General features: G+C 47.9%; 4 protein-coding genes across 6 annotated transcripts; 2 read left to right on the forward strand and 2 right to left on the reverse strand.

Moving 5' to 3' along the window:
* Positions 1 to 273: 273 nt before the first annotated feature.
* BDBG_02493 (uncharacterized protein) lies at positions 274 to 5,331 on the reverse strand. Its single transcript, XM_031720813.1, has one exon. It carries the CDS (start codon positions 1,515 to 1,517, stop codon positions 1,146 to 1,148), a length of 372 nt encoding a protein of 123 aa, XP_031577112.1. The 5' UTR covers positions 1,518 to 5,331; the 3' UTR covers positions 274 to 1,145.
* BDBG_02494 lies at positions 452 to 2,910 on the forward strand. 3 transcript variants are annotated; one of them, XM_031720815.1, is made up of 2 exons: positions 452 to 860; positions 933 to 2,910. In XM_031720815.1, exon 2 carries the CDS (start codon positions 2,255 to 2,257, stop codon positions 2,648 to 2,650), a length of 396 nt encoding a protein of 131 aa, XP_031577114.1. In that variant the 5' UTR covers positions 452 to 860; positions 933 to 2,254; the 3' UTR covers positions 2,651 to 2,910. The 3 variants fall into 3 exon arrangements, with proteins under 3 accessions (XP_031577114.1, XP_031577115.1, XP_031577113.1); XM_031720816.1 differs by having other exon boundaries at positions 943 to 2,910; XM_031720814.1 differs by having other exon boundaries at positions 452 to 2,910.
* Positions 5,332 to 5,837: 506 nt separating the features above from the next.
* On the forward strand, positions 5,838 to 7,510 carry BDBG_02495 (protein kinase domain-containing protein; the record flags this gene model as incomplete). The annotated part of the gene is made up of 5 exons (XM_002627778.1): positions 5,838 to 5,988; positions 6,038 to 6,267; positions 6,319 to 6,333; positions 6,407 to 7,090; positions 7,310 to 7,510. 5 exons carry the CDS (start codon positions 5,838 to 5,840, stop codon positions 7,508 to 7,510), a joined length of 1,281 nt encoding a protein of 426 aa, XP_002627824.1.
* Positions 7,247 to 10,234, reverse strand: BDBG_02496 (carboxylic acid transporter). Its single transcript, XM_002627779.2, has one exon. It carries the CDS (start codon positions 9,383 to 9,385, stop codon positions 7,835 to 7,837), a length of 1,551 nt encoding a protein of 516 aa, XP_002627825.1. The 5' UTR covers positions 9,386 to 10,234; the 3' UTR covers positions 7,247 to 7,834.
* Between the last annotated feature and the right edge of the window lie 522 nt (positions 10,235 to 10,756).

The raw sequence follows: 10,756 nt of genomic DNA on the forward strand, positions 1-10,756 counted from the left end.
CGGCCGCCCCGATGTTGGGTGACCATATTCCTTTCCGTTGTATGAGCCGACCAGAAAAAGAAGCAGTGACTAATTTGACGGGTATAAAACTAAAATGACGTTCGACGCGCCATAACCATACAGAGAGAGCTTTAACAAAAACGCCGAATAAAACCCGAACAAGACCGTCACCTCCTACTATTATTAGGTCAATAATATTATTCATTCCGTCATCCCGCCCCCCCCTATCATAATTATTTAATAATTATTATTATAATAATAATCGGTAGTTAATAAATGTTCAACCCGAACGAATCGGCCAGCGGATCAAAATAGAACGGGCCCGATGCTTCGTCAGCCACCCATGAGGGTTCGTATTCGCATCGGTTATGCGTAAATTCGAGTGGTTTGCGAATACGAAGCCGAGCAATGCCTGGTCAAAACAGATATTATTTATATATATGTCCATGGATGTCTATCCATGGCGCCCGTGTGCCTGATTACTCGGTTTTTTATTTTTATTTTTATTTTATTTATTTATTTATTTATTTAAATTTTTGCTCAGTTTGATCAGGGGACCCTTCGTTTGTTGAAGAGTTTCAAGAACGGACAATGTTATCATGCCGACGTTGATGATGCCGTTAGTTTCAAAACACCAGATGATTAGTGACATCATGTCATGGGAGGAAGGGGGAGCGTTTCGAAACGTGCTCATGGCTCATCTGAGGAGAGAAACCAAGACGCGCTCACGATGGAGTAGAGTCGGTTATGCTTGGGCAAAGTTGGGGAGGAAGGATGGCACGGGCGGGCGGTTGGCAATAAGATCCAAGACCTGTCGTCGCGTGCCAACATTTTAAACTATACCAGGTTAAGGCTTCAGGGTGGGTGTTTGACATTCATAGGGCATTTATTCTCGAACTTGTTCTCCATATGTAAAGTTGACTGACGAACAGTTTGGCTGAGTTGAATCATATCATTCATGCATGTATGTCCGGTTATTTGTACAAACCATATATAAGGAAAAGCAAAGGGGATATGTAAGAAAATGGTCTAAAGAAGGGAAACCCGAAAATTGCCTCCTCCACCTATGAATCGAACCCTCGGTCATGTGTTATCATCCATGTTCCCTTCCTCAGCTCAAAATCTCCCCACCACTAGCCGACCCTTTAGGTACAATAGGAATCAATGATGGCCAAGCCAATGATTTCCGCCGCAAGTTTCTGCAGCTTCTTGTAATAGTTCTTCTTCTTCCGGCTTCCCTTTCCGCGGCTAAGTAGTAGCTTTGCAGCGTTCTTGTAACCACCAACCTCGTCAATGGTCTCCTTGAGCTTCTTTAGTTTCCTCAACTTGCCCAGCTTAGCTATGACGGCGTAGTTCTCAACGATAAAGTAGGCAATAGCACCAGCGCACTTGGTGACACTCCATACATCATCCCACCAACGGGCGGTAATCGCTTTCGAGTGGCCCTTATGTTTCTTCAACCACTTCTCCGTCGCATCGGAGCCCTGTTCAAGCACATTATCCGGGATTTCGCTCATGAGCCTGAATGCCTCTTCGAGTTCTTGGGGGCTTAGTTGCTTGAGGTCATACTCGTCAATGTCGCCATCGTCGTCGATGTCAAAATCGTACTTGGAGTCTCTGCCGGGCTCCGGTTCGGGATCACGCTTGACAACGTTCTTGGTTGAGCCGAGATTGTTGCCATTGAATTCGGGGAAGGTACCGATTGTGGCAGCGTTACACCTGAGAACAGATGAATCACCGTGGGGAGGAGGTAGGGGATGAGGTGAGGCAGCATTTTCGGCTGAGTAGGCTTTTGTGCCTTTAATGCAATTTAGGAGTGGAAGTACTGTGTATGTGGTACAAGGTAGGAGATCAGAAAGGTGTTTGCCTCTTGAAGCGGGAAGGGCGATCGCTTCTTGATCAGCTAGGTGACTTGTCTTCTAGCTGCTGCTTCTGATGAAAAGATAGAGCTTTCGAGGGTGAAAGAAGCATCCTTATATAGCTTTTCTCGCGATATTGGAGCAGAGAGTGTAGTTCTCTTCGCACCTTCTTCCCGTCCCCTGAATTGTGATATCCAAAGCAGATACGAGACTCTGCCTCAAACTAATCCCAACTCCAATTCCATCTCATGAAGCTATTCGTGACGACATATAGAGGTATCGTATTGACCCCATTTCTTTGCAAGGTGGACCAATCTCCACTAAAGAAGTAGAAATGAAATCTCCACAACATTCAAGAAAAAACAAAAAACAAAAAGGAAAAAAGAAAAACAAAAATGAGAGACATTACTCTTGAAAGTCAAAAGCAAGAATTAACAGCGCAGCACTGCCTCGATTATGCAGTTCGCGTCCATCATAAAACATCATTTTTGGTGCCTGTCCCTGGACGCCGAGAAGTTGAACGGGGCTATACTTCCAAGATGCTCCCATTGTTCGATGTTCTTGAAGCAGGAAAGCTGCACCTGGCGATGATCGCTCTCGATCGGGGCTCGTATCTTGCTCAAAGAAGTAACGATTATCTTAAGGACAGCACCAAAAAGGGGGATGGCCAAGGTTTTATACGATGGCCAGTCTTCGCGATCGCCAAGTTCCTGCCGCTTTCGGAACAACTGAGCTTGACAAAAGCTCGATTGGTTTGGCGGGAAGTGTTCATGCATGAAACAGCGTGCTAAGCGGCGCCTGCTGCCCGTAATGTGGGGGGATGGGATGGAGCATGGCACTCACTCCCCCACGATCGCCTATCCAAGCCACCTGGACTAACCCGATGTGGTAGCTGACAGCATGATCTTGCATCCAAGTCGAAGTTTGCAACGCGAAAAGTGGAAAATGTAGATAAAAATAAGTCAGTGTAAAATAGTATGGCTGTCATTTGTCAAGAATGATTTGATCTTCGTTGTGTGTTCAAGCTCATGGTGGAATCTGTCAATGCTCAGCCTTCCTCACTAAGTGACTGCAAGCACTTATTAGTCTCTTGGTTTTGCTTCCTCGAAGGTGCTTTGCTGCGAGACGCGTTAAATTAAAGGGGTGTCTGAATTTCTTGTCCTCTGATAATATAATCGAACATAACGAGGCAGGAGGCAGAACAGCACCAAGAACAGGAAATGCAGTGGTTGGTCCGCTCCAAGCTGCTTAATAGGTGGAGCAAACTCGAAACACCGACATAGAGTCGTTCGCCTCCACATTCTCGATAGTTCGCTGTTAACCGAATGCCTCTCATATCTGATGACATAGTCGTCCCTGCTAACCTGTCAATTCATCATCCCAGCCGAGATTCCTATTTTTACCTTCCTCTTTTAGCTCGCCCAGCGGCGATCTTCACATTTTCCGCTTGTGTCTCGCTTTCATCCGCAAGATTTTTCAGGAATTTGGTTTCCGGTTTCCCATATCCCGGTCCTTCAAAGCCAGATCATTTGCTCTTGCGAGTTGCCCTACAAGACGGCGTTGGGGCGTTTCCATGGCCAGCATCATTGGTAGCTAAAATTTTAACAACCTCCGTTTTGAAGAATCATACAACTATGTTCCATAGCCGTGTTTCTAATTTTGATCGGGGCATTTCTGATGCTTTGCGCCGTGTGGACGAAATGTTCCTAAGACCTTAGACATTGGTGCACTGTTCAAGCTCAAGGGAAGACATCAACTCGAAATTGTGGATGTCACCCTCCTCCCAGTCGTTTGGATCTTTCGTCCTCTGTAAAAGAAGTATAAGGGGTAAGATTCTCATCGACCATGTCCAACCAACTATGACGATCTCTTCGGTAAATATTTCCAGCTCCTAGGATATTCTAAGAGCGGATGATGGCCCTTTATGATTCATGCGATAGTCCGGATGCTCCTGGGGCCAGGAGGACTTCAAAGGCGCAATCAGAGGGCAACATCTCAATGGCTGAGAATATCTTGCCCACGCTTAGGTCCACCAATCATAGATATTCTTCGCAAATTTGTACTCCATCCACTTTTCCATTCTAGCCTTAGAAGTGAAGTGGAAGGAACGGATAGGTTGCCTGTAGTGGTGACCTTCTGCCCCTCAACAATGGGGTAATGGCGCTAGATTCTCACTGCCCTATACCCATGCGAAATTAGGAAAGCTAAGATTTCCCGGTGAAGCTCATATTCATGTTTCGCTGGCAGAATAGGTTCTACAACTGCTCTGATTGCAAGGGCTACGATGTGAGCCTTCTGTCGGTCCGCTAGTTAAGTGCTGCATTCATTTAGCATGTTAAGAATGCAAAGTACATGTAGTACGTAGCCGTAAATAAAGATGTCTTCAGAATATCGCACAGAAACAGGCTCTATTTTGCGGGGTTGATCTTCCGTGGATGCCGAACGCTTGAAACCCATAGCATAGTTAGACCACGGGCGAGGGCTCGATGGTAGGCATAGAATTATTTCAGTATTCGTTGACACTCAACGAAAACGTCCACAGTCTCGGCACGCATTGCAAATGTCTTCGCCAATAGGGAGATCAGTCGAGCAATACTTTAAATGACCTGGCTTCCTCGTTGCCTTGCAACTGCTGGCAAAGCATTGCAAATGTATCGAATCTACCAGAACAGTCTGCTCATTCTCAAGCAAGGTTCCGCAGGGACACTTGCCTGCATCGTCAACGCTCAACTCCGACGTACACGTATAACTAGGTTCCCATGGTTTCAAGAAGAAGCTCATACCGTGGATATTGTAAGGTATGTAGGTATGTATGTTCCTTCCTTGGTTTTTGGTCGCTTGGGATACCACTTGAAATATCATCGAGGTCCATTTCAGGATCAAGAGAGAACGGTGACCCCCTTTTCCTGCAAGTAGGGAACTAATCGTGGCGCAAAGTATTCTTGGGATCAAACCCGTTCCTTCTTCTGACAATAATGCTCTCTCGATGGGATCCGCTTGGAGGCTTCTGTCTGGTGCGGAGCATGTACGCTGCGTAGGTAATAGGCGCGAGCGCTGTGCTAGCGCCCGTAACTAGGTGGATTTTCGACTTGACGCGATCGCTTTCAACCTCCGAAATGCTCGAATGAATCTGGCAAGAAGTGCATACGGATGCATCCCAAAAAAAGCCCAGTTAGGTCAAAGTGAAGGGAGAAGGTTGTGGGAGTTCATTCAACACTGATCCTAGAAAAACCCTGCAGAGATGAAGAAGAATAACTACCAACCACCCACCTAGGGGAGAGTACTCCTAAATAAGTCATCCACGAATACGAAGGAAAGCTTTAATCAGGAAGCTGGCAGCAAGTACTGAAAATCTTTGATCATGACATTGGACTTTGGCGGTAGTTAGTCAGGTAACTAACTGACTAACTTACTACTTCATTATCATACAGGTGCAAGCTTGCTGGTCAACTGTGATTATCCGGCTGGCTGCTTGATGCTCTATCTCCCTTGCTGAATCACGACACCAAATCAGGAGATTCGCAGGAGATCCGGGCTGTTTCCACCTACAGTTGGTCAAAACAGCTAAGTTAGTGGCCTACGCTGGTATCGAAAAGGCCAAATTCCACGTCACTATAACTACGTGCCAGTTAAATACAGGGCTAACTAACTACACAGTCCAATAACTCACCCCCACACTCAACGAGTTCATAAGACAGCGAGTAGTATTTGTATATCAATATATCATTGGATTCCTTGCTTCACAGCTTCTTCTTTCCGGGTTCTTCTCTGGGAATTCTTGGGGAAAGACCCCCTGGAAGGGAGCTGGGAAGTATTGGTATCCTGTTAACTGTCCTCTTGATTCTCAACACCGACCAACCATCAACACATCTGCTTGAGATGGCTCACTGATCCATCACTTTTTCCTTGTCAAAGTCCTCACTCAACGTTTGTCGCTTCCAAAAGTTCGGGTTGAGATTATCAACTTCTTATTCGACAATGCTGCACGGCAAAGATGACATCCAATACAACTGGATCAATGGTGCGGAGTCCCTTGAAAAATATAAGCCCGGGGGCTATCATCCTATCATGATCGGGGATATGGCGATACCGCGTGGTGGACAAACTTGGTTTTGGAGGATATTCAACGGTTTGGTTAGCTCAAGATATTCTGTTAAATCGCTATGTTGCTGTCAAAGTTGGGATTGCGAACTCGCATCCGCATGAGTCGAAAATTCTCCGGGCCCTCTTGGTACCACAACCATCGTCTTTGTCCACACACCCAGGACGCAAGTCAATACTGTTACCTCTTGATGAATTCGAGCTACGCGGCCCTAATGGGACTCACCCATGCTACACAATGACTCCTGCAAGATGCAATCTTCGAGAGAAGTCTCTTTCAGCCGCCTGTTTCCTCTTGAAGTTACGCGTGCTCTATCAGCTGGCCTCACACTAGCTATTGCATATATGCATTCACAAGGCTATGCTCATGGAGGTTTGTCTTATGCAATTGCAGTTCTTGATACAAAAATCTATTCTAAGTAATATCTGGAGTATTTTTTATTTAGACATCTACCTTCGCAATGTCTTGGTTAAACTACCATCAAGCTTTGATCAGCTTCCCATCGAGCAGCTATATGAAACATACGGCAAACCGCAGGCAGTCCCCATTACACGGTGTGATGGGAAACCACCATCTTTGTAAAGATGCGGAAGAATTCTCATTGTCTGACACCAAGCTGCTCCTTAGTGACTTTGGTGAAGCATTTTCTCCAGCCTCAAATGTCTGCCTTGGAGAAAATTCCCACATGCCATTAGCTATGCGGCCTCCGGAAGCACGATTTGAACCGCAGTCTCCATTATCATTTTCAGCAGATATTTGGAGTCTAGCCGTAACAATTTGGGAAATTCTTGGCATGAAGGCGATTTTCAGTAGAGAATTGATAACTGCAGATGAAATTGTCTCTCAGCAGATCGATGTGCTGGGACCAATGCCCTCAAGTTGGTGGGAGCGGTGGGATGAGCGGGAGCAGTTCTTCAACCGTGATGGACATCCAAGAGAAGACCGGGATGTGTGGCCTCCAATCAACGAAGCGTTCGAGGAAGGCATACAAGGATACCGTCGAAAGCGTGGAATGGGCGTGTTTGAAGGGGATGAAACGGCCGCTATCCTCGATTTGATGCGTCGAATGTTAGTATTCCCGCCGGAACAGCGACCAACAGCTGAGGAAGTCCTCGAATCAGAGTGGATGGTTAGATGGGCGCGTTGCCTGCATTCATAGCTGCGAGATGAAACTAATCGGAAATTTATGAAGAACATGTTGTTTTCAATGAGATCGGGTGGGGTATACATACCCCTTGCACCATTTCTTTTGAATTTCCCAGGTTTCCGTTGCAACCAAAAAATCCACATAAGTTCCCCCTGCGGACAGAGCGTCGTACGCCATACCATACGTTGCTAAAACTCGAAGCGTGTTTGGCCAGGATCTTGGGAACTCGCTGAGCTAGCTATCGATCAAGTCGATTTTAAGATGCCTTTGGAGCAACAAGGAAAGTCGGATCATCATGAGCTGGACAAAGGTCCAGGAGCAATCCGTCTCTCTCATGTGGCCTATGCCGTTGAACCAGCGTACATGACCATGTCATCTTATGGGGTACCATTGCTGGTTTGAGGGCGCCTGGGAGGACGCATCCCTCGACAGGAATCTTAATATGTGTTTGCGCTCAATAATCTTAGCGAATGAGGACAGCGTTTGAATTTAGTGTTTGATACATGTGTGATAAGACAAGAAGAACACCCTTAGGAAGACTAATAACTGAGAAAAAAAATTATGTACATGTACATGAACAGAAAAGGGGAAAAGAAAGGTTATCATAAGTTGGTATCATCATCATTTGCCCCACTCATTTGCAGAACAAAAATATCGTACTCTCCTACTTCCTTCCAGTTAGTTCACGTCCATTTACGGTTAACACCCTTCCCTGAAAAAATCATCTCAAGATTTCTCCCCTTTCTCCATCCCCACCTCCTTCTCAAACCCATTATTCCCAGCCTCAGTATCTTTAACGTCAACCGTACTATCCGTATCCACAGCCGACCTTTCAACAGCCCCAGCCGCCTTCGCCTGCTCAAACTTCCTCCCCCTCTTCTCCGGCCCAAACATAGTCGTAATAACAATCCCTATCGCAATAATCGCCGTCGCAACACCCATCGTCGGCCCATACGCCGGCGCCGGTGTCCCCTTCGAGCCTCGAATAGTAATCGCCTCCGCAATCGCATTGACAATCTGCGCCGAGGGCGACGAGATCATGTTTCCGAGCTGGTACGTGACGCCGGGGAAACTGGAGCGGAATGCCGGCGGGGATAACTCGTTGAGATGGATGGGGATCACCCCCCACGCGCCTTGTACGAAGAATTGCATAAAGAACCCGGACGCGGAGAGGTTCCGCTCGCCTTCCGGGAGGATCCAGGCGGGAATCAGCAGAGCGCTCATCAGCGCAGATATGATAATGGTTCGCCGACGGCCGATGAATTGGGACATGTAGCCGATGATGGTGCCGCCGACGCAGGCGCCTACTTTCATCAGGATGCTGGCACGGCTGGCTCCGGCGTTATTCAGGCCCTTCTGGGTGAGCATGAAAGTTGTATAGCTATCCTGCGACGTGTGGCTGTAGTAGTTGAACCAGGTCATCAAGATGATGCAGTAGACCACCATGCTCCGTTCCTTGAGGAGCATGGCCTTCGTCTCGCGCCAGAAGGTTCCTGGGGACGTTTTGTGCTTCCCGGCCTTCTTCGCTTCACGGAACTGTTTAGATTCCGGGAGGAAGACGCGAATAGTCCCAGCGAGGAAAGAGAGGCCTGCTCCGATCCAGAAGACGGTCTTCCATGACTCCGTCGAGCCGCCGACGCCCAGGTTGGCGCATGCTGCGAAGACATAACCCATCGAGTACCCCTGTTGCAGGACACCGGACATGAGCCCGCGGGCGTCTACGGGACAATTCTCCAGCGCCATGGCCATAGCATTGCCATAGACGCCGCCCATGAAGAGGCCGAACAGACTGCGCACGGCTAGGAATTGATGAAAGGTAGCGCTGTAGATAGTGGCTATCTGCAAAAAGCCCAAGACAGCCATGTTGAAGACCATGGGCCATTTCCTCCCCCACTTATCACCCGCCAAGCCAAAAAAGGCCGCGCCGACGGACCGGAGCAGCAGCGTGAGCGTGATGGCGGTGGAGATGGAAGTTTTTGTCTCGCCATAGTACCTGGACAGCTTCACGGTCTGGATGGATAGGGCGTGGAAATCGAAGGCGTCGGCGCACCAGGCGAAGAGACCCACGACAAAGAACAGCCAGTCCCGTGCAGCGAGTTGGGCGCAGAGGCTGAAGGGGTTTCGGAAGCGTGGTGGATCTTGCCATTCGCAGTATGTCTCGCCTTCGGCCGTAATCACCTCGACACGCATTTTCCAGCGGAAGAGGTCGCCTAGGGCCTGCTTGGCGGTAGGAAGTATGCCCTTGGCGAAGGGGTCGGCCGGCTGGTTGCCTGACATATTCTTTTTCTTTTTTCTTTTTTCTTTTTTCTTTTCTTTTTATTCCTCTTAAAGACTTCTCTCCGCGGGCGTATAATTTTCTTGTTTCTCCTAGTGTTGTTCGGATTTGGAGCAGCACAGGGGAATTGCCTAGCGACCAAAGATAGTAAGGATGCGACTCTGCTCCAATAAAAGGCAAGGAAGGAAAGAGCGGGGCCAGCCGATGAGAGGAGAAGAGAAGGACACGGACAAGACGGGAAATGATATTTTTTTTCTTTTCTTGGTCCGATAGCCTACTTTACCGGTGTCACAGGCTTATTATATATGTCTAGAGAGAGAATATTTTCATATTTCTAGAACTGGGGGAGCCGGGATTGTGAAGAGAGTGTGGGAGGGGGGGAGGTATATATCACCACCATATTTGACGTTCAGGTGTAGTAGACGGCGCAGCGGCAGAATTAATCGATTTGGTACCAAGTTTCCGTAGGATGCTCGGCATCAAAAGGTTGAGACCTGCCGGAAATGCAAATTGGGTTTTGTGTACCACCGGACAGTGTGGTTGGTGAGACGGTACGGAGTTCTGGCAAGGCAAAAAAGCACCGCAGACATGATCGACCGTTGGTGCTAACACAACAGCAGCCCACATGCACTCAACCCCGTTAAACCACGGTGCAGAGTAGGATTGGAAGGAGTGATTTGATCTTCCTCCGAAACCTAAGCCTAGAGGGGTGTGTTTCCTGCTGGCATTAACTGGCCTAATATATTTGCACAAGATGGGCAGTGCATCAATATGCGTGCATATCCACACATGTATCTGATAGATATTCAATTCAGTACATTCAGTATTCATATTGTTCAAGTCTAAGATATATAGTTAAACTATATATATATTATGTTAATGTAATGTACGGAAACAAGCCTTTCTCGGCGCAGCGGGAAGTGCCAAGCAATTGCCAAGCCTGGCGGCAAGATCCACCGAATCCAAGGTTCAAGAGCCCAGCCTGAGCCAATCAGAACGCAGAGCCCCAGCTGGCCCCCACAGACTCCATTGCTTGGCGGTCTATGGATCTTGTTGCCAGTTTATTCTTGCTTCCTCCGAATCCTCCCCAGCTTTACTCCGCTTGAAGAAAGGAATTTCATAATTCATGGGATCCCCGGCCTTGAATATGCCCGAGTTGCGTCCCAGCCCCGACACCAGAGCTGGCAACAGGTGCCGGAACAGCAAGCAGAGACACGGGTTGCGGAGTTCCAACACTCCCCCGTCTCCGTCTACCGTTCTTTCCAAGGGAAAAGCTCCCGAGAGGGCCGCGAAGGGAAAAAAAAAAAAAAAAAAAAAAAGATGGGAAAGCCGGGAAAGCCGGGAAAGCCGGGGTAGGGTATATGGGCTAGAGG

This window comes from Blastomyces gilchristii (assembly GCF_000003855.2).
Source record: "Blastomyces gilchristii SLH14081 genomic scaffold supercont1.3, whole genome shotgun sequence".
NCBI classification, from domain to species: domain Eukaryota; kingdom Fungi; phylum Ascomycota; class Eurotiomycetes; order Onygenales; family Ajellomycetaceae; genus Blastomyces; species Blastomyces gilchristii.

What these genes read in the sequence shown, in the direction of transcription:
- BDBG_02496 (XM_002627779.2), bottom strand. Translation starts at nt 9,385, where the DNA reads ATGTCAGGCAACCAGCCGGCCGACCCCTTCGCCAAGGGCATACTTCCT.
- BDBG_02493 (XM_031720813.1), bottom strand. Translation starts at nt 1,517, where the DNA reads ATGAGCGAAATCCCGGATAATGTGCTTGAACAGGGCTCCGATGCGACG.
- BDBG_02494 (XM_031720814.1), top strand. Translation starts at nt 2,255, where the DNA reads ATGAGAGACATTACTCTTGAAAGTCAAAAGCAAGAATTAACAGCGCAG.